Below are 27,552 nucleotides of genomic sequence, written 5' to 3'. Positions count from 1 at the left end.
GGTGGGAAGGTAACAGCGTTCCATGCGCCTTTAGCGTTTAGTCATGCTGGTCACATGACCACGGAGACGTCTTCGGACACCGCTGGCTCTTCGGCTTTGAAACGGAGATGAGCACCGCCCCCTAGAGTCGGGAACGACTAGCACATATGTGTGAGGGGATCCTTTACCTTTACCTTGTCTTCTTTTCCTTGCGCCATGGGCTTTGTCGACTTTCTGCTGCATTTCTGTTTATGTTTTTATTTGGTTCCGATTATATATTTTTTTATTTTCATGGGCGTTCTTGAATGCCGTTTCCTGGCAGAGGGATAGGAGAGACAGCCTAGAAATTAGCAAAATGTCTTCCTGGTTTGTAGGATCTTGCAGTACGGATACATGTCTGTGACAGTGGAGAAGCAAACCTTGCATGAGACCAAGGGGGACAGCGTTGCCAAAGGAGAACATGGACTCTTCAACTTCAAGCCCCATAACACCGTTTTGTACGTGGGTGGCTACCCTTCCAGCTTCACGGTGAGTTCGGCTGAGTAGACTGCTTGTGTTGGACAAGGGGGATTTTGGGGGCTTTTTAGAATCATTGCTTAACGCATTGTAAGCCGCCCTGAGTCTCTGGAGAAGGGCGGCATATAAATCAAATTAAAAAAAAAAAAAAAAATCAGGTTGCATAAACTTGTAGTAGAAAGTGGTGACTTAATGGTTAGTCACTCACTCAGCTTTCATGCCTCAGGCAGGTCTCAAACTCACAGTCTCCTGGTGATTGGCCCCAAAATCACCCAGCTGGTTTTCATTCCTAAGGCGGGACTAGAACTCAAAGACTCCTGACAATTGGCTCAAAGTCACCCAGATGGCTTTCATTCCTAAGGCGGGACTAGAACTCAAAGACTCCTTGTGATTGGCCCCAAAGTCACCCACCTGACTTCCATTCCTAAGGCGGGACTAGAATTCAGAGACTCCTGGCGATTGGCTCAAAGTCACCCATATGGCTTTCATTCCTAAGGCAAGACTAGAACTCAAAGACTCCTGGTGATTGGCCCCAAAGTCACCCACCTGACTTCCATTCCTAAGGCGGGACTAGAATTCAGAGACTCTCTGGCAATTGGCTCAAAGTCACCCAGATGGCTTTCATTCCTAAGGTGGGACTAGAACTCAAAGGCTACTGGTGATTGGCACCAAAGTCACCCATCAGATTTTCATTCCTAAATTGGGACTAGAACTCAAAGGCACCTGGTGATTGGCCCCATCCGACTTTCATTACTAAGACGGGACTAGAACTCAGAGACTCTTGGTGATTGGCTCAAAGTCACCCAGATGGCTTTCATGCCTAAGGTGAGACTTGAATTCAAGGTCTCCTGATTTCTAGCCTGGTGCTTTAACCACTAGATCAAACTGGCTTTATGTTCTCTATACAAAACTTATAACTATTTTAAGTAAACTGAGGGCAGGGGTGAAATCCAGCAGGTTCTAACAGGTTCTGGAGAACCGGTAGCGGAAATTTTGAGTAGTTCAGAGAACTGGCAAATACCACCTCTGGCTGGCCCCAGAGTGGGGTGGGAATGGAGATTTTGCAATATCCTTCCCTCAGGAGGGGAGGGAATGGAGATTTTGCAGTATCCTTCCCCTGGAGTGGGGTGGGAATGGAGATTTTGTAGTATCCTTCCCCTGCCACGCCCACCAAGCCATGCCCACACAACCGGTAGGGAAAAATTTTGGATTTCACCCCTGGCTTAAGAGTTTTACAAGGAACATCAACTGGCAATTAATTATATGCCTAAAGTCACTTTTCCCTGGAAAATCCACATTCAAGGAGGTTGGTAAGCGGAGACAGTCTTCTGTTACTATCAAGCAAGGTTGTCAGACTTGCTCCAACTTGGTTCTCTAGGCAAGAAAGACCTTCGATTCCATTTGGATCAAAAGGTATACTTTACTAAAAACCAAGTGGAAGACAGTATAGAAAAGCCGGAACTGAAGTTCGCACGCCCAAGTTTCCCGTTTAACTTCCTCCCTTTATATCCTCCCCTCTGCTGGTCCCTTATTGTCCAATTATATTTGAATAAATAGTTTTGGGAACAGTCTCTTCAACAGCGGGCTGGTTGGTAAGCCATTGCATTCCATTCCCAGTCCTTTTGACCTTGAGATGACGCCCGGCTCCTTCCACTCATAGTTCGTGGCAGACTGGCAGCTAGCGAATACGAAGCTCAAGCATATGATGGCAGTTCTGACAAAGGTTGGGATTTCAAAGGCAGGACAGTTAGGTAACTGAAGCAGGAAGCAAGAAGCTATAGACGGAACCAACTTGCAACCAGATGGGAGTGTTTATTTCTGCTGAGAAAATGAAACACAAGATTCAGCAAATGGATTATTTTTTCCCCCAACAGCCTCCTCTACCTCTGCGCTATCCTAATTACCGAGGCTGTATAGAGATGGATTCTCTGAATGAAGAGGTGATAAGCTTGTACAATTTCCAGCGCACCTTCCATCTCGACACCACTGCGGAGAGGCCTTGCACAAGGTAAGCTTGGTGATGATACATTCAAGAACCTTCCTCCCTGGGAGAAAATGGGCACGGTGGTACAGGTAGTCCTCGACTTAACGACCACAGTTCGGACAAAATATTTCCCGTTGCTAAGCAAGGAAGTTGTTAGGTGAGTCGCACACAATTTTAGAACCTTTTGAGGAGCAAATCACTGCCGTCATGAAGTGAATCTGACTTTGCTTGTCGGAAGCTGGCTGAGAAAGTCACACATGGCGATCAAATGACCCAGAATATCACAACCATCGTAAACACATGCCAGTTGCCAAGTGCCCAATTTTTGATCAGGTGACCATAAGGATGCTGCAATGATTTTTAAGGGTGAGAACCAGTTGCAGATCATTTTTTCTCCCAGTGCCATTGTAACTTCAAGCAGTCACTAAATGCATGGTTGTAAGTGGAGGAGTACTTGTATGTAATTTGATTTGCTGATGTCCTGCCTAGAGACAGGAAGATTCCATCAAGCTAAGCTATCAACAATGTTCCTTCCTCAAAATACAACTAATCTATCTATCTATCTATCTATCTATCTATCTATCTATCTATCTATCTATCTATCTATCTATATTTAAATCTCCAAATTTTTAATTTCTAGACTACAGCTGTGTAGATTGGGCATATCACTCATCCACTCTTTCCTTCTTCTCAAAGATCTAAATCAACGGGCGATCCCTGGCTGACCGATGGCTCCTATTTTGACGGGACTGGATACGCGGAAATCACTTTTGAGAGCCAGCAGGGATCGATCAAACGCTTTGAGCAGGAGATGCGGTTGGTGTCCTACCACGGGATCATTTTCTTCTTGAAACATCAGGCAGGTGTCCCTTGGATTGGTCATACTTGATAACCTGGCAAGGATCCGGGTTGCTTGGTCCAAGTCCGTTCTTGGTACGTTAGTGGCGTTAGAAAAAAGACATATCACAAAGACATCTCGAGTGAATCGGAGGAAGCAAATGTAGGACAATATGTCCTCGTTTTCCCAGGCTTTTTCCCAGATTAAAGCAGCGCTATATACCGTAGATGGGTGCGATAGCTCAGCAGTTAAAGATGCTGAGCTTGTCAGCTGAAAAGCTGAAAGCCCAGGTTCGAGACCCGAGCTCTACAGAACTGGGTGAGCTCCCGTTCCTTGCTCCAGCTCCTCCCCACCTAGCAGTTCGAAAGCATGCAAACGGGAGTAGATAAATAGGTACCACTTTGGTGGGAAGGTAACAGCATTCCGTGCGCCTTTGAGGTATAGCCATGCTGGCCACATGACCACAGCAATTGTTTTTGGACATTGCTGGCTCCCTCGGCCAAGAAACGGACATGAGCACCATGTCCTAGAGTTCAGGAATAGAGACTGACAGGGAAACCTTTACTTTTTATATAGAGTAGAGTGTTGACTTTTAGACCCCAAAACCTGAAAGTGATTTTGTCCTTTTTCCTCCTACAGAATCAGCTGCTGTGTTTGGCTGTTCGAGACGGAAAGCTGGTGCTGTATTACGACTTCGGTGGAGGCCTGAACATGGCGCCCCCTTCAAGGGATCAGGCCACCCTGATAGTCAGCAACAACGCAAACAAAGCGGTAATAACGGAACTGTCTTTTTCAATTTTGCATCCTGAGGCAGAAGTACGTTCTTTTATTCTTTCCATGCATTAGGGCAGCAGTCACCAACTGGTCCAGGAGAAAATTTTGGTGGTCCACAGAAAAATTGTTTGCATTTTTTATATTTATATTATATTTATATTTTATATTGCACTAAATCAGGGGTCCTCAAACTACGGCCCCTGGGCCAGATACGTGCAATGAATGTTTGTGTTGCTGCAGAGTCTCCCCCTTTGGGGGTTTTTTGTAGGGGTCGGGGGGGGGGAGAAATTCCGACTTTGGGTCTGCTTCAACCTCCTGGTGCGGGGCTTTGGGTGAAGGCTGGAGGGAAGTGCCGCTGGTGGCGAAGAGCTGGAGGGCCCTGTTCCAGAGGGACTGCCTCATGGCCTGGAACTGATTGACTATCTCAGCCTGCTGAGCCTCCAGGCACCAGTACCTGGCCTTGCACTCCCACAGGTCTTCCCTCTGCTGAGTCTCCTTCTCCGTCAGATCCAATTTGAACTGATCCAGCTGTTTTGTCAACTCTTTCTTATGGTGGCTGCTTAGCTCTAACAATTGTTTCCTGTAGGGAGCCTAAGGAGCCCGGGCGGGGAGGCGAGGAGTGGCTGGGAGGGGAGGGGCGAGGAGAGGAGATGAGAGGTCGGCAAGGCGCCCCTCAATGTGAGTGACATCGAATGACATGCCCACCCATTCACATGCCCACCTAGCCACACCCACCCACCCAGTCATTAAGCAGATCACATTAGTGGTCCGCAGGATTTAAAATTATGAATTTAGTGGTTCCTGAGGTCCGAAAGGTTGGTGACCCCTGCATTAGGGGGTTTCAGATTTCAATGGCCACAGAATGGCTGTGACTGTCTTCAAATTAAAGGTAGTCCTCGACTTACAAAAATTTGCTTAGGGACCATTCGAAGTTAAAATGTGACTTATGACCAGTCCTTTCACTTAACAACCGCTGCAACATTCCCAGGTTCACGCGATCAAAATTAAGTCACTTGGCAAACGGCATATACAGGTAATCCTCTAGTTACGACAGTTCAGTTAGTGACCATTTGATGTTACGCAATAACTCCCCCCCACCCCCCAAGTGTTTACGATAAAGTCCCGAAGTTACAAAAGATGCAGCAGCACTGCCACACTTGCCCTTATTGGCCTATAGTTAATGGGGGAAGTTGGATTTGCTTAAGGATTACATGATTCACTTAGCAACTGTAGTGATTCACTTAACATCCGTGGCCAAAAAAAAAAGAAGCCGTAAAATTGGGTGCGGCTCAATTGGCAACCACCTTTCTTAGCAATGGAAATTTGGTTTTAATTGAGGTCGTAAGTCGAGGACTTCCTGTATCCAGGACCAACCCACTGAATCGAGCTTTGGAGAATAGGTTGACCCACCTCTTCTTTGTGTCAGCCCCTTAGATATTGGAAGACTGCTATCATGTCACCCCCAGTTCTTATTTTCATCAAACTAGACATCCCCAGCAACTGTTCTTTATATGTTTTACCCCCCAGTTCCCTAATTATCATAAAAGAGGACCTTACCTGGGGCGTCCACATTGCAGCACTGGTCAAAAGGGCCCAGCAGAGATTATACTACCTGAGACTTTTCAGGAAACAACAACTGAATGAAAAACTGCTGGTGACCTTCTACCGTTGCACTATAGAGAGTATCTTAATTTACTGCACCTGTGTATGGTTTGCCGGTTGCACAGTGGCAGACAGGACAGCACTCCAGAGGGTTAACATCATTGCCCAGAGGATCATTGATTACCCTCTCCCCTCTTTGGAAGAGCTTTAGAGCTCCCGCTGCCTTAAGAAAGTTCAAAACGTTCTTAAAGATCCATCTCATCCTGGATCTCACCCTTTATTTGAACTATTACCATCTGGCAGACGGTACAGGACAATAAAAACAAGGACAAATAGGCTGAAAAACAGCTTCTATCCCAGAGCAGTAACTATGTTGAATTCTACTGTATAGTGCAATCTTAATGCAGTATCAGGGGTTTTCAGGTCAATTGTGTAGAATGTGAAGGGTGTGTGTTTTCGTTTTATTTTTTTTAATAGAGTTTTCTCATGTATGACGTACATTGAAGATGGCATTCGATTTCGTTGTACGAGGTGCAATGACAATAAACTAAACTTAAACTTATCTTGGTTGCTCTTCTCCGCACTCTCCTCTAGAGTGCGGTGGTCTCCTTAGTTTAGATAGGAGACACTTTGAGAAGAATGCCCGAATCTTGGGTGAAACCGCCTCTTTTGTGAGCGAGCAGTTCAATGGACATTTCTGCTCGGTCTAATTCCAGATCCAGCTGTTTCTCCTGAAAATGGGTTCCAAGGATCGCGTTTTGGTCCGTCTGGAGCAATCGACTGTCTTCATGATTGAACAAGAAAACGTGTTGCATGGGGCCACCTCTTATTATTTAGGGGGGGTGCCCACTGTCGTCTTGCCCGAAAAGTAAGATTTTCTTGTATTCATGATTGCAGGTGGAACTTCGGCTGGGATTTATGGAAAAGGAACATTTGTGGGTAGTTTGGTTCCTTCTGCTCCTTAATCTACCCATTTGCCCAAATCCTCTCTACCTACGTGCTTTCTGATTCCTCTCCCAAGTTCTAAAGATGTTGAGTCTTTTAAAAACACATATCCTTTGCTCAACCTCACATGTTTTTCAGACTGAAGAAAATATTCCCCAAAGGAGGCTCCATCAGAGGTTGCATGAAAGGACTGAAAGCTCTGGGCAAATACGTGGACTTAAAACGCATGAACACCACCGGAGTGAGTTACGGCTGCACCTTGGACCTCCTGGTAAGAAGATGTATTTATGGACCTCTTTATTGTAGCTGTTGTGGCCCGCCGGCAGCCAGCAGAGCTGGGCAGCAGAGCTGGACAATGAGGAGGTTGGGGAGGAACATAGGCCAGTCCTGGGGGCTTGAGAAAGCTCGGACGAGGGCTCTGCATTGGAGGCAAAGAGGGAAGTAGACAGCAGTGAGGCAGAGGAACAGCTGGAGCCCAGTCCCAGTGTGCGCATGCGCAGAGCTGCCAGAAGACAAGAACAACTCAGAAAGCAGGGTCGACTTGGCAGTAAAGCCACACCTTGGAGATCATTGGCCCCTCCCATAGGAAACAAAAGAGGAGCGAACGGGGAGGGGGCTTTTGCAGGAAACAATGCGTTCTGTGACTCTGTGCCAAGTTTTGCCTTGTACTGCATTTGGAAACAAGTTAAGTAAGCTTGCCAAGCGAGATAAGGTCTGTGTTGATAACTATTCCTTTGAAAAACTGTTTGGACAAGCCTTGCTGACTGTGAATGAAAGAAATTCACAGATGAGTAAATAAAAGATGTTTTGCTGGGACCAAGACTCTGCTTCCTGCTTTTTAAGGGAGCCTAGGTCAGAACAGTAGCGCACAGCTTTGGGAAAAGCCAGCTTTGTTAGGACAGGTAGACCTCTACTTCCGACCGTAATGGAGCCTGCCCATCACAGTTATCAGTTGGTAAGGTCGTTCGGCGAGGCTCCCACGTGATCGCCTCACTGAACGACCACTCTCCTGGCCATCCGAGGTGCAGTCTCTAAACAAACAGAGCAAAAGAGCTGCCTGCTGAAAGAGGACAGGCAGCTGTGTTCTGTCATAGGACTGGCACGCTGGGTCGGAGAAAGAAAGCACAGATTTGAATGATCTGAGCTTCATTTCAAGCTTGAATTTCTCCACTACAGTGCACTGGATCCCCTGTCGTTTATATGCTAGAAAGTTATACTTTCTTTTTTTTTTAATGTAAATTTATTGTTTTATCTTAGAAAATAAAGTATAAAATAGTCAAACAAACAAAATGAAACAAAAGAAAAACATACGTTCAACCCTAACAACAACAAAAGTGTATAAAAAAGGAGGAAAAAATGGTCAATTAAACATTTAACATGTAGGATCCACCCTGGCTGGATGTTGAAAGAAAAAAGGAGTAAATTCTGCTTATAGATAGATGATAGATGGATGGATGGATGGATGGATGGATGGATGGATGGATATTTATTTATTTATTTATTTATTTATTTATTTATTTATTTATTTATTTATTTATTTATTTGATTTTTTTTATACCGCCCTTCTCCAACAGGACTCAGGGCAGTGAACAGCCGAGATAAAACATAACATATAAAATTTAAAAAACAGTTTAAAAGACATTAAATAATTTCGGCCCACAATTTAAAACAACCCAGTTAAAACCAATTTCAAATTAAAACCGAAAGGATGGGATCAAGCCAGCCCAGCTAGATGAAATAAATGAGTTTTCAGGGCCCGACGAAAAGTCCGGAGGTCTGGTATCGTGCGTATCTCTGGGGGTAGGTCGTTCCAGAGGGCAGGTGCCGCCACAGAGAAGGCTCTCCCCCTGGGGATCGCCAGCCGACATTGTCTGGCCAACAGCACCCTGAGGAGGCCTTTTCTGTGCGAGCGTACTGGCCGGTGGGAGGCTATTGGCAGCAGAAGGCGGTCTCGTAAATACCCCGGCCCTAAGCCATGGAGCGCTTCAAGGTGATCACCAACACCTTGAAGTGTACCCGGAAGACCACCGGAAGCCAGTGCAGCTCGCGCAGGAGAGGTGTCACATGGGAGCGCTCCATCGCTCCCATAATCCCCCACGCAGCCGCATTCTGGACCAACTGGAGCCTCCGAGTGCACCCCAAGGGGAGCCCCATGTAGAGAGCATTGCAGTAGTCCAGGCAGGAAGTGACGGGTGCCTGAGTGACCGTGCGTAGGAAGTCCCGATCCAGAAAGGGACGCAACTGGCATATCAGGGGAAGATAGATAGATAGATAGATAGATAGATAGATAGATAGATAGATAGATAGATAGATAGATATGAAGAAAGAAGAAAAAGCAGTCAACAGGTTAAACTAATCATTACACTCATCTTCAAATCCCTCTATTAACCATCTGTTATTGTATTTAGCGGGTAGAAAGTCCACAAACGGTTTCCAGTCTCTTATAAAGCTGTCTAGTCCATTATCTCTAATCAAAGCAGTTAATTTCGCCATCTCTGCTCATTCAGTCAGTTTCAAAAAAACGGATACTTTCTAACCAGTGGAGGGCAGGGGAATGTGCGTTCTGTGCCAGAGGATTGGAAGCAATTTGGGATCTTCCCTCTGGATTTTTTGAGAAAGCTGGCAGGGAAGATTGCAAACGGTGACCACACGATCGCGGGGGAAATTGCCCGCCCCAGTGTAAGTGCGAACGGGTTGCCAGGAACCCAGATCAAAATCACGTGACTGTGGGAAACCCATGTAACTTTGAACACCAGTTGTAAGTCCCATCATTCAGTTCCATCATAGTTTTGAATGCTCTCTGAACAAATGGTCATGTGTCAAGGATTACTATCTGTATTCAGTATTTAAGCACTGACAGTTTTTTCTCTGGAGGTAAAGCAGTAATCTGACTCCCTACTCCAATTGAAGCTTCTCCTGTAACAATAAAAACTTGAGATAGAACATAAGAATAATAGGGTTGGAAGCGACCTTAGAGGTCTTTTAGCTCAACCCCTGCTCAAGCAGGAGATCCTATACCAGTGATGGCTAACCTTTTTGCCATCATGTGCCAAAAGCAGGGGGAGTGCAGGGGGGTCGCACACGCACGTGCCCACACCCATAATTCTATGCGCCTCACCCCTGTGCATGTGTGTGCGACTCCTCCGCGCTTCCCCCGCTTTTTGCACGTGATGGCACGGTGGGCCCAGTAGGCCCGTTTTTCACCCTCTCCAGGCTCTAGAGCCTTTCTAGGAGCCTGGGGAGGGCAAAAACGGCCTTCCCCACTCCCCCGGAGGCCCTCTGGAGGCCAGAAACAGCCTGTTTGCTGACTTCCAGTGGGCCCAGAAGGCCCGAAAATCAGCTGGAGCTGAGCTCGCGTGCCCATCAATATGGTTCCGTGTGCCACCTGTGGCACACGTGCCATAGGTTCGCCATCACGGTCCTATACCATACCAAACAAATGGTTGTCAGTCTCTTCTACTACCAGCATCCAGATACTATCTGTGCTTGGCCTATTGCAGGGGTCTGCAACCTTAAACACTCAAAGAGCCATTTGGAACCGTTTCCCACAGAAAAAAAAAACACCGGGAGCCACAAAACCCTTCCCATGCCTGACTATTTCTTGAGCGGCCATAAAACTAACATATGTAGTTGAATTAAACGTTCTGTTTTCTTCTGAAACTTTTCTTTTCTTGGATTTATCCATGGTTGGCCTACCGGGGGTTGAAAAGCTCAATAAATTGCGTGCCGGTGGGTGTCGCACATTGGCGGTTGTGACGCATATTTTGAGTGACAGGGAGCCGCAGCAGGGGAGTGAAAGAGCCACATGCGACTCCAGACGTCAGCAGGTTGCTGACGCCTGGCCTATTACCACCAAGACACTTTTGACTGTTCATAACAATCACTCAGACACCTTCCTTAATGTGTGTAGTTTCATCCACCTCTTAAACTCTACAGTTGTTGCTAATCTTATTTGATGTTGTGGTTCTCCATCCCCACCAGGGTCATGGCATCATTCTGTTCTTTTTGGTAGCCCTGGATTTGTTTGTTTGTTTTTTGTTCGATCTAAGGTTAACCCACTTCAATGGGTGTTGTGCCTGTCCTTTTCCAGGTGGCTCGTTCAGTGAAACTTCATGGCTCCGGCTACTTGACTCTCTCGCTGAGGAACGTCCCTCCGTTGCAAGACTTCTACACTGGTTTTAGCTTCCGTACCAGTCAGAGTCGTGGCTTGCTCTATCACCATGATACCAAGGTAGGCTGTTTGGGCCTTGAAGGTATTGCGTCCTAAAATAATAAGTCTCCTGAATCTCGTATTGACCGAACGGTGAGAAATAACTCCTCTAACTCATTGGCATCAGAACCGTAGGAAAAAACAATGTGAAATGCTAGTGCCAATATCTGGGTAACTGGAAAGACTGTCAGGATGTTTTACATTCTTAAGAAGAGAGACAGATGGGGGTTTTTAACTGACAGCTGTCTCTCAAGGAGGGAAAGTATACCTTTCCCTTATATTTGTCCAACCTGAGACTCTCTTTACAAGACTCATCAATTTCACTCTTCTTATATTGGTATCTGTCTGTATCTTCCTATCTCTCTATCTCTCTCTATCTATGTATTATCTATCAATATCATCTGTATCTTTCTATCCCCATCATATATCTCTCTCTCTTCTATCTACCTACCTACCTACCTACCTACCTACCTACCTACCTATCTATCTATCTATCTATCTATCTATCTATCTATCTATCTATTATCTATCATCTCTCTCTTCTATCTACAGTATCTATCATCTACCATCCATGTATCATTATCTCTCTATCTCTATCATCTTATCTCTGTTATCTACGTATAGCTTATATTGTCAGCTTTGGAAGCCATATTAGGCCGGAAGCTTCCATGCTGCCACCTTCTCATGTGTGGGAAAGTAGGAGAGGGGATTTAGTAGAGCGGTTGTCTGTAGACATAATAGCATTCTTCCTGTCGGTCAAGGTCAGGGCGATCCTGCATCTGGAGAAGGAGTGGTCGGAGTGATGTCTCGAGATGGGACGGATGGTGATTGGAGCATGTGATCGTCTGAGGAGTGAGGGGATGGTTTTGGGGAGTTTGATTTACTGAGGGAAAACCGGGACCTCTCAGATTCAGATTCTATCTATCTATCATTTATCTATCTATCTATCTACCTATCTATCTATCTATCATCTCTATCTATCTATCTATCTATCTATCTATCTATCTATCATCTATCTATCTATCTATCTATCTATCTATCTATCTATCTATCTATCTATCTATCTCTATCATCTATCTGTCTGTCTGTCTGTCTAGCTATCTAGCTATCTAGCTATCGCATCAATCCATCCTTCTATCACCTAAGTGAGATATTCTAAACTGGAAAGATGGTGGCTTTTTTTGCCTTTCCTGGGTGTCTATGAGGGATGTCAATGACATCCTGATCACTTTGAACCACCCTTTAGGCATCTTTGAAGAATCACATATTTTTTTAAAAAAAAGTTTTTATTTTTATTTCTCATAAACATATTTACATATACAATCATTTATCCACCATTTTTCATTCATCTTATCTTTTAACTTTCATTATTAATTTTTACTTATTTGGGGCTGCTCTTTTACCATTCACCCTTCTTTATTTTGCCACAACCGTTCTTCTTCTCCTCCTCCCCTTCTCTTCCTTTCTCTTTCTCCTCTTACTTGCTTCGTTCTTCCTCTCCTTCTCTTTCCTCTTTCCCCTTCCCTTCCCCCACTCCTCTCTTCTTCCCCTCTTCTAACCTTCTCTCCTACTCCTCTTTCCCCTCCCTTTTCTTCCTCTCCTTTTCCCTTTCTTCCCTCTCTCCTTCTCCTCTCCTCTCTTCCCCCTTCTTCTCTCTCTCTACTCCTTCCCCCTCTCTCTTCTTCTTTCCCTTTTCAGTTCAATCTAGAATGGTATTCGAGCAGCCCCGATTTTCTATTTATCTCTATTCTCATTTCAATTTCTTATTTGATTAATATTTGTATCTATTTCATCATTTGTGTACATTTTTATAATAATCTCACTTTTTCCCTATTTTAACTTTTTTACACTTTTCCACGTATTTTAATGCCCAGTGAACTGCTTTCAAAGAGTCAAGGTCCTCCAGCAGCAATATGTTTTCCTTTCTCTCTCTCTCTCTCTCTAGGAAGGGAGCTGCCAGGTTTCCTTGCAAGATGGCCGCGTGGCTGTCCATGTCCTGTCCACGCAGCTTACCACCAAGAATGCCTACGCTGACGATACCAGCCACTACGTGGCTATCTACAGCGATTCTGCAGGGTATACCACGCTTCGGCATTGCATTTTTGTCTTATCCACTCCCCCATCTTGATCTCCCCATCTTGAAATACACAACATTTTTATTGTAGAGTCCGGATGTATGTAGATGATCAACTTCAGGGATCCACGGCAGGGCTGAATCGGGAGAGGAGGCAAAAGCGTGAAGCTGAGTTGGGCGTTTTTCACCTGGGCGGTTTGCCCGACCGCAGCGACATCGGCAACCTTTCAGGCTGCATTAGCAATGTCTTCATCCAGAGGTGAGCCGGTGCTTCAGTCGTGTCCCTTTCGTACCTGTTCTGACCTAGACTTCCCCAGCAGCACAAAGCCGAGTCCTCATCCCGACAAACCCCTTTTATTTAATTTACAGTGAATTCCTCTCCAGCAAAGTCTTCCTTCTCCCACAGTCTTTCAAGATAGTTCATCATCACCGACCTTTATCAGGCTTGGAGAGTGGCCAGGCCGATATCTTTCAGACGTCGCAATACTTGGCAAGAATGCAGGAATGAACTAATTGTCTCCTGCAAACTCCACTCCCCTTTCGCTCCTCTTTTATTCCCTCTGGGAGGGGCCCTTCATCATCCACCTGTGGCCTTACTCCCAAGTCGACCCTTATTCTTTAGCTGTTCCCTCCGTCTGGCAACTCTGCACATGCACACATTGGGAACAGACTCCAGCTGTTCACCTGCCTCACTGATATCTGACTCCAAAGGCAGCTGATACCTTGCATACGGCCCTGGCCCAATCTCTGCCTCCGACACAGAGCCCTCATCAGAGCCTTCCCCAGACTCCAGGACTGGCCTATGTTCCTCCCCAACCTCCTCACTGTCTGAATCTGCTGCCAGATCTGCTGGCGGGCCACAACAATACCTTCCTCCAGCTTCCTTTCCTTCTTCACACATTTAACTATTGGGCTCATTGAGATGGTTTTGAATTATTGCCGATATTTTTGTACTAGTCAAAAGTCATCTGCTGTGGTTCCCCCCCACCCACCCACTCGCCTGGACAACTGTTAATCTTCTTTTCATTTCTGAACTAGGAGATTGGAAGCTCAGGCAGTTGTGGATCTGCAGCAGAGCACCGAGAGTTTCAATGTGACCTGGAACTGCCCCAGAGATCGCCAACCCCAGCAGATGAGAGCTCCAGAAAAGAAGAGCAGGTGGAAACTGAAGGTGATGGAAATACAAGAGAAGAGAGATTGAACTCTTGGTGGAGCCCTTGGTGGCCCTCTGAGCTTGGTTGTTTCTCTAGAGACATTTCATTGCCCGAACTAGGTAACATCATCAATACTTGAAGCAAAGCAAATCCCATTCTCTTCTAGCACTGATGATGCTACCTATTTGGGTAATGAAATGTCTGCAGGAAAACGGCTAAGCTCAGAGAGCACCAAGGACCCTGGACTGAGATAGAAAACTTTAAAATCCAAGTTTCATTGTCCTAAAAGCATTTGGCTTGATTTCAGGAATGGAATAATCCACATACCCATTGTGGAAGCTATTATGGAAGATCAAGTTGTACCTTTATCTTCTGCTTTATTTATATTGAACCCAGGACCCCAGGAAATGTCTAGAACAGCAATTTACTTATGCCTGCTGGTGTCTGTCATCATTACATGTTGTCCAAATAACAAATAATGTACTGAGCTCCCTTATTATTTCAGTTGTACCAAAGCAGACAGGTAGTGGTCCTCTATTTATGACCACAATTGAGCCCAAGATTTCTGTTGTTAAGCAAGGCAGTTGTTCATTGAATTTTGCCCCATTATATTGCCCCAGATGTTAAGTGAATCACCACAGTTGTTAAGTTAGTAGCCCGCTTGTTAAGTGAATCTGGTTTCCCCATTAACTTTGCTTGTCAGAAGGTCGCAAAACGGGATCTCACGTGACCCCAAGATAAACACATGCCACTTGCCAAGCACCCAAATTTTGATCACATGATCATGGGACTGCTGCAATGTTAATGTGTTGTGAAAACAGTCATAAGTCATATTTTTCACTGTCAGCGTAACTTTGAAGTCACTAAACGAACTGTCGTGACTCACGGATGACCTGCATTTATTCTACCCAATAGTAATAAATCTCTGTGGTTCTTTTTTAATAGCAAGCATATTTAAACATAAAGCAGGCATAGCATTTAGGTATTAGGAGCCCTTGCTCTGATCTACTGTTGGATGTTACCAAGGTGTGAAGTGATTAACAGATTTAATATCTATGGACCCAAAATGTAAAAGTTTAAATCCAAGTCATGTTTCAATGGGAAATCAATCACAATCTTTCCTATTACCTATCTCCTTATGACTATAACTTGTATCTTATGATTTATATTGTTTTATTTAGAACCCTAGTATGGTTTAAATTGATTGCTTATTAGTATCCTATGTCTGTCATTAAGTGTTGTATCTTATGATGTATGATGAATGTATTTTTTTCGATGACTATGATCATGATTTATCACTTGTTGCTTGTATGTACACTGAGAGCTTATGCACTGGAGACAAATTCCTTGTGTGTCCAATCTCACTTGGCCAATAAAGAATTCTGTTCTGTTCTGTTCTGTTCTATATTCTGTTCTGTTCAGAGGTGGGATTCACGTATTGTAGAAACCGGTTTTCCCAGCACCAGAAATGTGAGCATCCACACATGTGACATCAAACAACACTACAATTCGTGCGCACGGCATCAAAACTACAGAGATATAGGACGGATTGCCCACCCACAGGTCGCCACTACCAGTTCTCCTGAACTGGTCTGAACCGGCTGAATACCACCTCTGGTTCTATTCTATTCTATTCTATTCTATTCTATTCTATTCTATTCTATTCTATTCTATTCTATTCTATTCTATTCACTCTACTCTACTCTACTCTACTCTATTCCTATTGCTATTCCATTTCCATTTCTAATTCCATTTCCATTTCTATTCTATTACCAAATTCTAGACTGTGAATTACAAATTATGTCTTTGCAGGTACCAAGCAAGACAATGCTGAAAGACACAAATTGCCACCTGCTTAAAGAGCCCAAAGCTATTAAAGATGCCTTCCAGTTTGGTGGATCCCCTGTCAGCCGCTTAGAGTTCAATAAAATACCAGGAATTTTACAAGAAAGGTAAACATTGAAAAGCGAAATGTATTTTTTCTTCTTGCTTGGAAAGTCTTTCTGACACTGTACTTCAGACTAAAAAAATAAATTTAAAAAATAGGCGAAAAAGCCTAAGGTCCCCGACTTAACAACCACAACTGAACCCAAAAATGTTTTGTTGCTAAGTGTCATGCCCCCCTCGGAGCCTGAATCTCCGGGGGAGCTGGAACTTGAGCCAACAGAGATTGAGGGGGCAGCTTTGGAGGAAAATGGGGAAGGCCAGGACCTTTCAGGATTAGAACAGTTTGTAGACAGGAAGGAACAGGGGCAGGATAAACATGAGAGACAGAGCTCAGGCAAGGAGCAAGGACCACCCCCTCCTGATCCGAGAGCACAGACAGTGGAGAGAAGGCAAGAACAGCCCAGACTGAGCAGGCTACTTGGGAGAAAGGTGCCCTGCCCATCTTCACAAGGCACACGTGGGGAATGAGACTTAAGGAGACACTTTGGGGAGGGGCATTTGTCGGGAACAAATACTGAGTTCCTGAAGTGTTGAGTGCTGATGTTTGAACTTTCCAAGAGTCCTTGCATTTTTCTGGCTTTCTGGACTAATTAACTGGATTCTTTGCTTCCTGAACTCTTTGATTTGCCCTGCTGGATTTATTGCTGTGCAGCCTTGGGGTACCCAGTACTGGGCTGGACTATTTGCAGCCAGAGGCTGCTTGAGGTCTGTGTGTGGGTTTGTCATCACTTTGCTCTGGGACTTGCCAGAAACGTGGGGAAATTTGGAGCAATAAAGGGGTGGTTTGAACTGCCAGCTACTTGTGTGATCTCTGTGCCATGCCCCGGGTCATCACACTAAGCCAGGCAGATGTTAAATGAGTTGTGCTTCTTTTTATGACCTTTTTTGCCACAATTGTTAAGCGAATCACTGCAGTTGTTAAGTGAACGGTGTGGTTGTTAAGCAAATCTGGCTTCCTCCATTGGCTTTGCTTGTGGGAAGCCAGCAGCTGAGCCAGAGCAATGCAACAAGCATAAATGCATGCCTGAATTTTGATCATGTGAAAAATAGTTATGCCATTTTTTTTCCAGTACCGTCATAACTTTGAACAGTCATTAAACGAATGGTAATAAGTCAAGGACAACCTATCCTCTATTCGCTGACCTTCTGAACTCCAATCCAGACTTAGGAAAGCTTGAATGACAATCGATGCTTCTTCAACAGGTTTCATTTCTCCATGGAGTTGAGATTGAACTCCTCCAGTGGCCTGCTTTTCTACATGGCTAATGAATCCCTGGGCTCCTTCTTCTCCCTTTTTGTCTCTAATGGATGCTTGGTGCTTTTGGCTGATACCAACGGACATAAACTGAGACTCCGGACCAAAGAAAAGTACCACGACGGCCGATGGCACACGGTAAGGAAAGGGAAAATAGGCACATTTTGTTAATCTCTTCTGTGTCAAATGCCTTAGTTTTCCCCTGGATTAACACTGAGCCAAGAGTGATTTTCCTGAATTAGCATCAGAGAGGATATGTCATCGACTCCTTGGCTAGATGGTTGAATGTGGTATAAACTTTCTATTCTATTCTATTCTATTCTATTCTATTCTATTCTATTCTATTCTATTCTATTCTATTCTATTCTATTTTCTATTCTATTCTATTCTATTTTCTATTCTATTCTATTGCATTCTATTCTATTCTAATTTCTGTTCTATTCTAATTTCTATTCTTTTCTATTCTATTCTATTTTCTATTCTATTCTATTCTATTCTATTCTAATTATTCTATTCTGTTCTATTCTATTTTCTATTCTATTCTATTTTCTATTCTATTCTATTGCATTCTATTCTATTCTAATTTCTATTCTATTCTAATTTCTATTCTTTTCTATTCTATTCTATTCTATTCTATTTTCTATTCTATTCTATTCTATTCTAATTTCTATTCTTTTCTATTCTATTCTATTTTCTATTCTATTCTATTCTATTCTAATTATTCTATTCTATTTTCTATTCTATTCTATTCTATTTTCTATTCTATTCTATTCCATTCCATTCCATTCCTTATTTCTATTCTATTCTATTCTATTCTATTCTTTTCTATTCTATTCTATTTTCTATTCTATTCTATACTATTTATTCTATTCTGTTCTATTCTATTCTATTCTATTTTCTATTCTATTCTATTGCATTCTATTCTATTCTAATTTCTATTCTATTCTAATTTCTATTCTTTTCTATTCTATTCTATTTTCTATTCTATTCTATTCTAATTATTCTATTCTATTTTCTATTCTATTCTATTGCCTTCTATTCTATTCTAATTTCAATTCTATTCTAATTTCCATTCTTTTCTATTCTATTTTCTATTCTATTCTATTCCATTCTATTGAAAAATTGCATGCATCTCTTATCAATTTCAGGTCTTCTTCAGCAGAGATAGGAACAGAGTTCAGCTGGTCATGGATGGACTGAGATCCCTGGAGAAATTGCTGCCAGCCACTGTCAACTTTGGGATCTCTGGCCCCTTTTATGTGGGGGGAGCACCACTGGCCAAAGCCAAGGCTCATATACCAGTAAGGAACCTAATAATCTACCTTGGAACCTGCTTGTTCATAAAACTAGACTCATCCGTGGGAATAAGAGGGAGACAATTTTACGAATTTGCGCCCATTCCTGGACCAGGAAACCTAAATAAGTCACTCGTGCCTTGTCACTTCCCTGTTGGACTACTGCAGTGTACTCTGTATGGAGTTGCCCTTGAAAACTATCCAAATGCAGCTGTTTGCATGCTTCTGGATTCTTTATAATTTTCCCTTGTTACCCTATTGTTACAGGAGGTACACTGGCTCCCACTTATTTTTTAGTTGCAATTTAAGATTCAGGTTATTTTTTTTTTAAACCCTACAACAGGGGTGTCAAACTCAAGGCCTGGGTTGCTGGATATGGCCCGCGGGGCAGAGGTGAAATGCTCCCAGTTCGGACCAGATTGCCCAATCCGGTAGCAATGGAGGCAGATGGTTCAGAAAACCGGTAGCAAAAATCCCTGCCCCCCCCCCAGCCGAGCTGCCTGATCATCAGAGGCTTTTTAAAATTATTTTTAAAAACATTTTTTCTACAACCACTTTGGCCGAAAAAATGCTTTTAAAAATAAAACAAAAAGCCTCTGATGATCGCATGGCTCAGCTGGGATCATCAGAGGCTTTTAAAAGGCTCTGACGATCCCAGCTGAGTTACCTAATCGTCAAGAGGCTTTTAAAAGCATTTTTTTTACAACCTCTTTGGCTGAAGAGGTTGTTTAAAAAATGGTTTTAAAAGTAAAAAAAAAAAAGTTGGCCATGCCCACCCAGTCACATTTCCCCCCCCACCAAGCCACGCCCACAGAACCAGTAGTAACAAATTTTAGATTTCACCACTGCCGCGGGGTACTTAGATATAGCCCACAGGGCTGCCCTGGAAACAGCGAAGGCCCAGCCTGCGGTGCTTCTGCCAGCGAAAACGGGCTCCCGAGCTCCGTTTACAGCTGCCATGGCCTCTTGCAACCCTCTGCCAGCGAAAGCGAAGCTCAGGAGGGCCGCATGTGGAGGTCAAACACAACTCTGATGCGGCCCTCAATGAAATCGAGTTTGACACCCCTGCCCTACAAGGACCAGGGGCACCTTCTGTGCCTCATACTAGATCAGGTGTGGTGGAGGTGCTCCAAGTCCCTTGCTTTAAACATTGTCCTCTGATGGGACCTTGAAGGGGCATCTTTACTGTAGTTGCCTTGGTCCTTTGGAATGTATTTATTTATTTGTCCAATTTTAAAGCTGCTCATCTAGAATCCCAATCCTTTTTAGCAGGCCACAAAGCCCTGTCTGTTCCTCAGTCCTTGGGATGGGATGAGGTTGAATCATAGTCAACAAGTCTATGGAGATTTCTCAGTCATCCAGGTCATGGGTGTCCCAAAGGTGCTTTTTCAAAAGGCAGCTGGACTTCCTTTGTTTTTTTTTCCTCTTGAAGACTTTTCACTTCTCAACCGAGAGGCTTATTCAGCTCAGGCTGAAGGGTGGAGTCAGAACTGAAGAAGCTTCTTGAATGGGAAGCGAAGATGTCTTCAAGGGAAAAACAAAGTCCAGTTTGCCTTTTGAAAAAAGCGTCTTTGGATCGGAGCCAACAGTTGGGTGGTCTTGGTGCCTGATGGGAAGGATTTGAATTGTTTTTATATTGTTTTTATTAGCATTCATGAGCCCATCCTGGGGATCTCCATGGGAGATGGGCAGCCATGTAAGTCCTTTAAATAAGCCAATCTAAAAGAAAGCATGAAATTGCGAGTTTGGGGGAAGCGTGTAGGCAGTGGAAATGTCCAGATGTCGTTATCTAATTCAGAAGACCTTCTTCTTTTCTGCAGGACGCTTCTGCCAGTAGCTTTAAGGGTTGCCTCAGGCACCTAAAACTGGACAAAAAGCCTCTAAATTCACCCTCCCGTGTGTTCGCTGTGACCCCTTGTTACGTGGGCCCTTTGGAAACAGGCGTTTTTTTCTCCGTTGAAGGAGGACACATCACACTAGGTACTTTTAAGTGTTGTCTGTCCTTTCACACTTGGTCATTCTTGGCACTTCCTTTCAGGAGGTGATAAAAAAAATTATGGATTGAGCAGAAATGAATAGATTGACTTTGATGATTGAAGATAGGGAAGAGAGAGAGTATTATAGGATATGGAACCGTTTTTATCATTGGTTGGAAAAGAGATATAAAAGATAAAAGTTTTATGATTATATTTAAAAATTTGATAGGCAGAATTTTGTCTTAGTAAGGAGATGTTAAAATGGTTTATATGAAGAAGGGCCTGGTGGCTCAGCAGACTGATAGCATTGTGATTAACACCAGCTGTCTGCAATTATTGTAAGTTCGAATCTCACCAGGCTCAAGGTTGACTCAGCCTTCCATCCTTTCTAAGGTAGGTAAATTGAGGACCCAGTTTGTGGGGGCAATAAGCTGACTTTGTATAAATATGCAAAAGTATGAAGGCTATTGCTTAACACATTGTAAGCCGCCCTGAGTCTCCGGAGAAGGGCGGCATATAAATTAAATTAAAAAAAAAAAAAAAGATCAAGATAGAAGAAATTTCCTTTTTTGGAAGAAGAAGAAGAAGAATGGCCGAAGATAACACCGAGATGTCACAGGGAGGGGGCGACAGATGTACTAAATGTTTGTTTGCTTTTATAAAAAATAATAAAAAGTTATATTTAAAAAAAAGGATTGTTTTAGTTTTAACTTTTGGTTCCTGCCCACAAACCTTTTCTGAAAGATTTGCTCTTCTCCTCTCAGATAGGTCAGTAGTCATCAGTCAAGATTTTGAGATGACGTTGGAGATACGACCACGGAGTTCATCTGGCTTGATATTTCACATAGGAAGACAAACAAACTATCTCAGGCTATCTACTGACAGCCAAAAGGTAAATTGATTTAACTTATTCATCCTTCATTGATTGAGTAACGAGCTTCTAAGAATTTTTTAAAGTAATAGAGACGCATATCTCGAACATCCTTTGAGGTAAACCAGAACAATTGTCATATATGATCCTGGGCATGTACAGTAGAAAAATGTACCATGCGTTGTCAAGGAAGAGCATGTTTCTAAATGTTGGCAGCTTTAAGATCTGGGGAGTTCAACTCCCAGAATTCCCCAGCCAGTCATGCCAAGAGTTCAGACTGGAAGATCTCTAGAAGTACTTGTTCCAAAGTGAATCTGCCCTTCCGGTAAGACCTGGAGGAGAAGACCTGTTGAGTTATGCGGTTTATGAAGGAATTGTGTCAATGAGGCCTTCTTCTGTGGTACAACTTGCCTCCACATTTAAAAATGATTTTCTCTTTACTCGGTTTCTGAAGAGAGGTGAAAAATTGACTGTGGAAGATGCTTTGAGGAGGCACTCAGCTTTCTTTTATGATCCACTGTCCAAAGCAGGGTGATAGAGAAATATCAGTAGTAAAAATGTAAAAAATAAATGAAGAGGCCACATTGTATTAATATCCGTGAGGAGAGATTGTGGATCAGATGGAAGGCTGAGTTTTACACTTGTTTGTTTATATTCCATTATTATTTTTACAAATAACTCAAGGCAGTGAACTTATCCAAACACATTCCCTCCTCCTGTTTTTCCTACAACAACCTTGTGAAATGAATTGGGCTGAGAGAGAACGACTGGCCCAAGGTCATCCAGCTGCTTTCATGGCTAAGGTTGGACTTCAACTCATGGTTGTTCTTGCTTTCTGACCTGGTGCCTTAACCACAAGACCAGACTGGTTCTCGATTATAGATTTCATCTAGCGGAAATTGGAAATAATAGTAATGGGGTAGATCTGTAACGATCTTTCTTTCTGAGAACTCCCTCGCTAGCATTGTTCTTCTCGTTGAAGAACCAACCCTCTGATAGAATAAACCAGATTTTTCCAGGGGCATCTTCCTACTGCCATCTAAATGAAGTTCTCCAAATCAAAGAAAAACAAAATGCACAGGTACCGTATACGTGGTACCTTGCTCAATAGTAGTAACTGTGAGAATGATCTTGGAGTCCTAGTGGACAACCATTTAGATATTAGCCAGCAGTCTGCGGCAGCTGCCAAAAAAGCCAACACAGTTCTGGGCTGCATAAACAGGGATAGAATCAAGATCACGTGAAGTGTTAATACCACTTTATAATGCCTTGGTAAGGCCACACGTGGAATATTGCATCCAGTTTTGGTCACCACGATGTAAAAAAGATGTAGAGACTCTAGAAAGAGTGCAGAGAAGAGCAACAAGGATGATGAGGGGACTGGAGGCTAAAACAGATGAAGATGGTTGCAGGAACTGGGTACCTCTAGTTTAATGAAAAGAAGGACTAGGGGAGACATGATAGCAGTGTTCCAATATCTCAGGGGCTGCCACAAAGAAGAGGGAGTCAAGCTATTCTCCAAAGCACCTGAGGGCAGGACAAGAAGCAACAGGTGGAAACTAATCAAGGAGAGAAGCAACTTAGAACTAAGGAGAAATTTCCTGACAGTTAGAACAATTGGAACAACAAGTGGAACAACTTGCCTGCAGAAGTTGTGAATGCTCCAACACTGGAAATTTTTAAGAAGATGTTGGATAACCATTTGTCTGAAGCGTTGTAGGGTTTCCTGCCTGGGCAGGGGGTTGGACTAGAAAACCTCCAAGGTCCCTTCCAACTCTGTTATTCTATTCTATTTCTCTGTATTAGGTTACAGTGACCGCAAATACAGGAACCGGAGAGTTCTCCACTTCTGTGTCCCAGCCTTCCCTCTGTGATGGCCAATGGCATACAATCACAGGTGAGCCAATTTCCAACCCAAGGGATCTCCTCTTTCTTTTTCCTGCTGTCTCTTTTGGAAGGAATCGACTGCATCACAGAAGGTCCCCAAACTCTGTATTCTATAAAATTCTCCTTCCCCCACTCCTCATCTTATGCTTATATTTATTGACCATCATGGTACATGACATTACGCTGCGGAGCCTAATCACAATATAGTATCTTCGTAGAACATTGTTGATCAGTTCAGTTGAAGAGCTAGTTCCGTGATGGTGAACCTATGGCACGCGTGCCAGAGGGGGCACGCAGCACCCTCTCTGATGGCACGTGAGCCGTCGCCCCAGTTCAGCTCTGCTGCGCATGCGCGCGAGCCTCCTGCCAGCCAGCTGGTCTTCGAGTCTCTGCCATGCATGCGTGGGGAGCGGGGCGCATGCAGCGGGGCGTGTGTGCATGCGTGGAGCCCACACATGCATTGCATTTTGAGGGTTCGGCCATGCGCATGCGCGCACGCGTGTGTGTGCTTTGGGCACTCGGTCAGTGGTGAAATCCAATTTTTTTTACTACCTGTTCTGTGGGTGTGGCTTGGTGGGCGTGGTGTAGCTTGGTGGGCATGGCAGGAGAAGAATACTGCAAAATCTCCATTCCCACCCCACTCCAGGGGAAGGATACTGCAAAATCCCCAATCCCTCCCCATTCCTGTGGGAAGGATATTGCAAAATCTCCATTCCCACTCCACTCTGGGACCAGCCAGAGGTGGTTTTTACCGGTTCTCCGAACTCCCCAAAATTTCCGCTACCGGTTCTCCAGAACCTGTCAGAACCTGCTGGATTTCACCCCTGCACTCGGTCCAGAAAAGGTTAGCCATCACTGATCCAGTTGATGTGTTGAGTCAACTTATTGTCTGAAGTGTATTGTAAAAGCATAAAACAAGGTTAATTTCATTAGATTTAATGTCGGCAAATCAGTGGTGCAGTCTGGATTTCATGAAACCTTTCCCCCTCATCAAATGGTTGTTGATGGGAGGCTAAAATTGGACCGCCACACTTCTTTGGAGACCTTGGAGTCAATTCAGATCCCATAGAGATGTCGGATACTAATTAAAAAATTATAACATTCGCAAATCATGCCTGTCCATCTGTCCCCATCTTTAAATAAAGACTCGTTCTTTGTTGCCGGTCCAGCTCAGTGTGCTTTGTTAATAGCGGGGTCTCTTGTTGGTGATTAAGAGGGGCTGCAATCCAATTGTTATTGGGCAGTGGGTTGGAAAGAGCTGTATCAGTAGCACTAGACTGGTTTTATTTTCTTCTTGCATATTCCTCTGGCATGAGGGAGCAAGTGGGACCGCATGAATTATGAAATGGATCCATGCTACTTTGTTTTTCTTTCCTAGTCATCAAAGGAAGCAACATGATCCAACTGGATGTGGATACCAAAGCGAATTACACAGTGGGTCCAAACGAGGTCCGTGGTACAGCGGACAAAGAAAGCATTTATCTTGGTGGAACGCCAGGTGAGTGGGTTAAGGAACGGGAGCATTCAGGGGAGTCCATTAAATGGACATATCCAGATTATTAGTTTTTAAACCTTCTAGACCAGCGGTCACCAACAGGTGGTCCGTGGACCACTGGTGGTCCCTGAGAAAATTTTGGTGGTCCGCAGAAAAATTATTTGCATTTTTTATGTTGCACTAAATCAGGAGTCCTCAAACTACGGCCCCTGGGACAGATACATGCAATGAATGTTTGTGTTGCCGCAGAGAGTCTCCCCCTTCGGGGTCTTTGTGTGCAGGTCGGAGGGGGAGGGAGAAATTCCAACTTGGGGAATTCTGCTTCAACTTCCTGGTGCAGAGCTTTGGGCGAAGGCTTGGAGGAAAGTGCCACTGGTGGCCAAGAGCCGGAGGACCTTGTTCCAGTGGGACTGCCTCATGGCCTGGAACTGGCTGACCATCTCAGCCCACTGAGCTTCCAGGCACCTGTACCTGGCCTTGCACTCTCACAGGTCTTCCCTCTGCTTGGAAAGCCTATGCTCGTAGTCCTCAGTGAGGTGCTTCTACTGAGCCTCCTTCTTGGCCAGATCCACTTTGAACTGAGCTGTTTTGCCAACTCTTTTCTCGTGGTGGCTGCTTAGCTACAACAACTGCTTCCTGTTGGGGCCCTAAGGATCCCGGGCGGGGAGGCGAGGAGTGGCTGGGAGGGGAGGGGTGAGTAGAGGCTGGCGAGGTGCCCCTTGAAGTGAGTGACATCGAGTTGGCCACACCCACCCAGTCACATGACCACCGAGCCATGCCCACTCACCCAGCCGGTCATTAGGCAGATCATATTAGTGGTCCGTGGGATTTAAAATTATGAATTTAATGGTCCCTGAGGTCCGAAAGGTTGGTGACCCATTCTAGACCTACAGAACCTACAGACAAGAAAGATGGGGTTGGTGTCTAAAATGTATGAGGAGCAATTGCTGGAATTGGATGCGTCTGCTCTAATAGAAATAAGGTCTAGGGGTGACATAACAGTGTTCCGATATCTGAGGGGCTGCCACAAAGAGGAGGGTGTCAGCTTATTTACCGAAGCACCAGAAGGCAGGACAAGAAGCAATGGATGGAAAATAAGCAAGGAGAGAACCTATCTAGAATTAAGGAGGAATGTCCTGCCAGTTAGAACAATTAATTGGTGGAAAGGCTTGCCTTCAGAAATTGTGGGTGTTCCATCCTTGGAGCCTGCAAAAAGAGATTGGATAACCATTTGTCTGAAATGGTATAGGGCCGTGATGGCGAACCTATGGCACATGTGCTGGAAGTGGCACACACAGCCATCTCTCCGGGCATACCAGCCGTCGCCCCTTGTTCTTCCGGGTTCCGGTGTGCACATGCGCTGCGGCCAGCTGGTCTTCTCATGTGCGGGAGTGCCGGAAACCGGAAGAGCAGCTCCCCGGCGTGCATGCACACGCTGGGAAGCTGAGCTTCTGGTTTCTGGCGCGTGCATGCGTGCCACCCAGCTGGTCTTCGCCTGTGCATGCGTGCCAGAAACCGGAAGACCAGGTGACCAGCACACATGCCGGAAACCGGAAGCTCAGCTTTCCAGCACGTGCTTGCATACTGGCAAACTGCTCTTCCGGTTTCTGACGCTCCAGTGTGCGTGCTCCCGTTTCGGCCCTCGGTGCTGAAAAGGTTCGCCAACATTTGTATAGGGTTTCTTGCCGAAGCAGGGGGTTGGACAAGACCTCCAAGGACCCTTCCAACTCGTTATTCTGTTAAATAAGAGAGGAGGGGGAAGGAAGGAAAAAGATAAGGAAGGGGAAGGGAAGGAAGGAAAGAAGGGAGGGAGGGAGGGAAAGAAGGAAGGAAGGAAGGAAGGTTATCTTGTGGGCAAGGCCAAAGGATCGCAGAGGGGATGGGGCCAAGCTAGCTTTTTCTGGACAAGCCACCTACTTGGACAATTTGGACCCGGTTCAAAAAAAAAAGATGGGTAATTCTGAATGTAATGAGCAGCACAGATAAGGCTCCACTGGCTTGATGCTCCTTGATGCAAGTGACCGTAGTTAAGATTTTCTCTGTATCAAGTAATGCTGGTTTCTGTGCATAAAAATATTTTTGTTTTCCTTTTCCAGAACTCGCTTCGCTATCCCATACGCGTCATCCTCCGTTTGTGGGTTGCATGAAGAATATGGTGATCAACCGAAACCCAATTGACATCAGGCAAGCTGGCTCAACCAGGGGCTCCGTAGGGCTCAGTGGGTGCCCGACCGGGTAACTGAAGCTTCCTGGCATGTGTCAAATCAGAGCCGCAGATGGGTTCGTCACCCACCCAGAAGGCGGGCGGAACGTCTTCGTGATGCATCCCCTTGCCAACGAAAACACAGGGTTCCACAAAAAGAGTGTATATAGAGCAAGAGGAAGAGCTGCGGTGGGGTTCTCGGCTGTGCTCGTTAATTTGTAATATATTTGCACATTTCTTCCAGTATATTGGCAGTAGGGTATTTCAAACAAGGCCACATGGTGTGCGCTTTATAAAAATATTTATAACGGGTGTTAGGAGGCCAAGGTGCTCCCTTGCACGAGGGCGGCAAGTCACAGTGATGCCTTAAGCAACAATTTCGTCAAAATAATACAGAAGGTGTTTCAGCCTATCTGTATATTGTGGAGTTCTTGGTGCTTTCTTAAGCTTGGTTCTTTGCTTGGAGATGTTCCATTAAAGCAGTGTTGTCCAACCATGGCAACTTTAAGACTTGTGGACTTCAACTCCCAGAGTTCCTCAGCCAGCA

At 44.6% G+C, this 27,552-nt stretch overlaps 1 protein-coding gene across 1 annotated transcript in view; it reads left to right on the top strand.

Annotated features, from left to right (window-relative positions):
* LAMA5 (laminin subunit alpha 5) overlaps window positions 1-27,459 on the top strand; it is a 241,192-nt gene extending 213,733 nt beyond the window's left edge. The window contains exons 65-82 of the mRNA XM_070941125.1: window positions 354-507; window positions 2,370-2,503; window positions 3,176-3,338; window positions 3,957-4,088; window positions 6,410-6,561; window positions 6,777-6,909; window positions 10,729-10,869; window positions 12,794-12,924; window positions 13,014-13,181; window positions 13,961-14,093; window positions 15,889-16,028; window positions 17,227-17,416; window positions 18,427-18,579; window positions 20,394-20,553; window positions 21,314-21,441; window positions 23,227-23,317; window positions 24,686-24,805; window positions 26,899-27,459. Coding sequence (XP_070797226.1) covers window positions 354-507; window positions 2,370-2,503; window positions 3,176-3,338; window positions 3,957-4,088; window positions 6,410-6,561; window positions 6,777-6,909; window positions 10,729-10,869; window positions 12,794-12,924; window positions 13,014-13,181; window positions 13,961-14,093; window positions 15,889-16,028; window positions 17,227-17,416; window positions 18,427-18,579; window positions 20,394-20,553; window positions 21,314-21,441; window positions 23,227-23,317; window positions 24,686-24,805; window positions 26,899-27,041 — 2,566 coding nt within the window. The 3' untranslated portion in view covers window positions 27,042-27,459. The remainder of the gene's footprint in view (window positions 1-353; window positions 508-2,369; window positions 2,504-3,175; window positions 3,339-3,956; window positions 4,089-6,409; window positions 6,562-6,776; window positions 6,910-10,728; window positions 10,870-12,793; window positions 12,925-13,013; window positions 13,182-13,960; window positions 14,094-15,888; window positions 16,029-17,226; window positions 17,417-18,426; window positions 18,580-20,393; window positions 20,554-21,313; window positions 21,442-23,226; window positions 23,318-24,685; window positions 24,806-26,898) is intronic.
* The last annotated feature ends 93 nt before the right edge of the window (window positions 27,460-27,552 follow it).

Source organism: Pituophis catenifer, unplaced genomic scaffold (assembly GCF_029215685.1).
Source record: "Pituophis catenifer annectens isolate HBS135680 unplaced genomic scaffold, rPitCat1.0.hap2 SCAF_3, whole genome shotgun sequence".
NCBI lineage: Eukaryota > Metazoa > Chordata > Lepidosauria > Squamata > Colubridae > Pituophis > Pituophis catenifer.
This window is presented reverse-complemented; position numbering and strand designations above follow the sequence as displayed.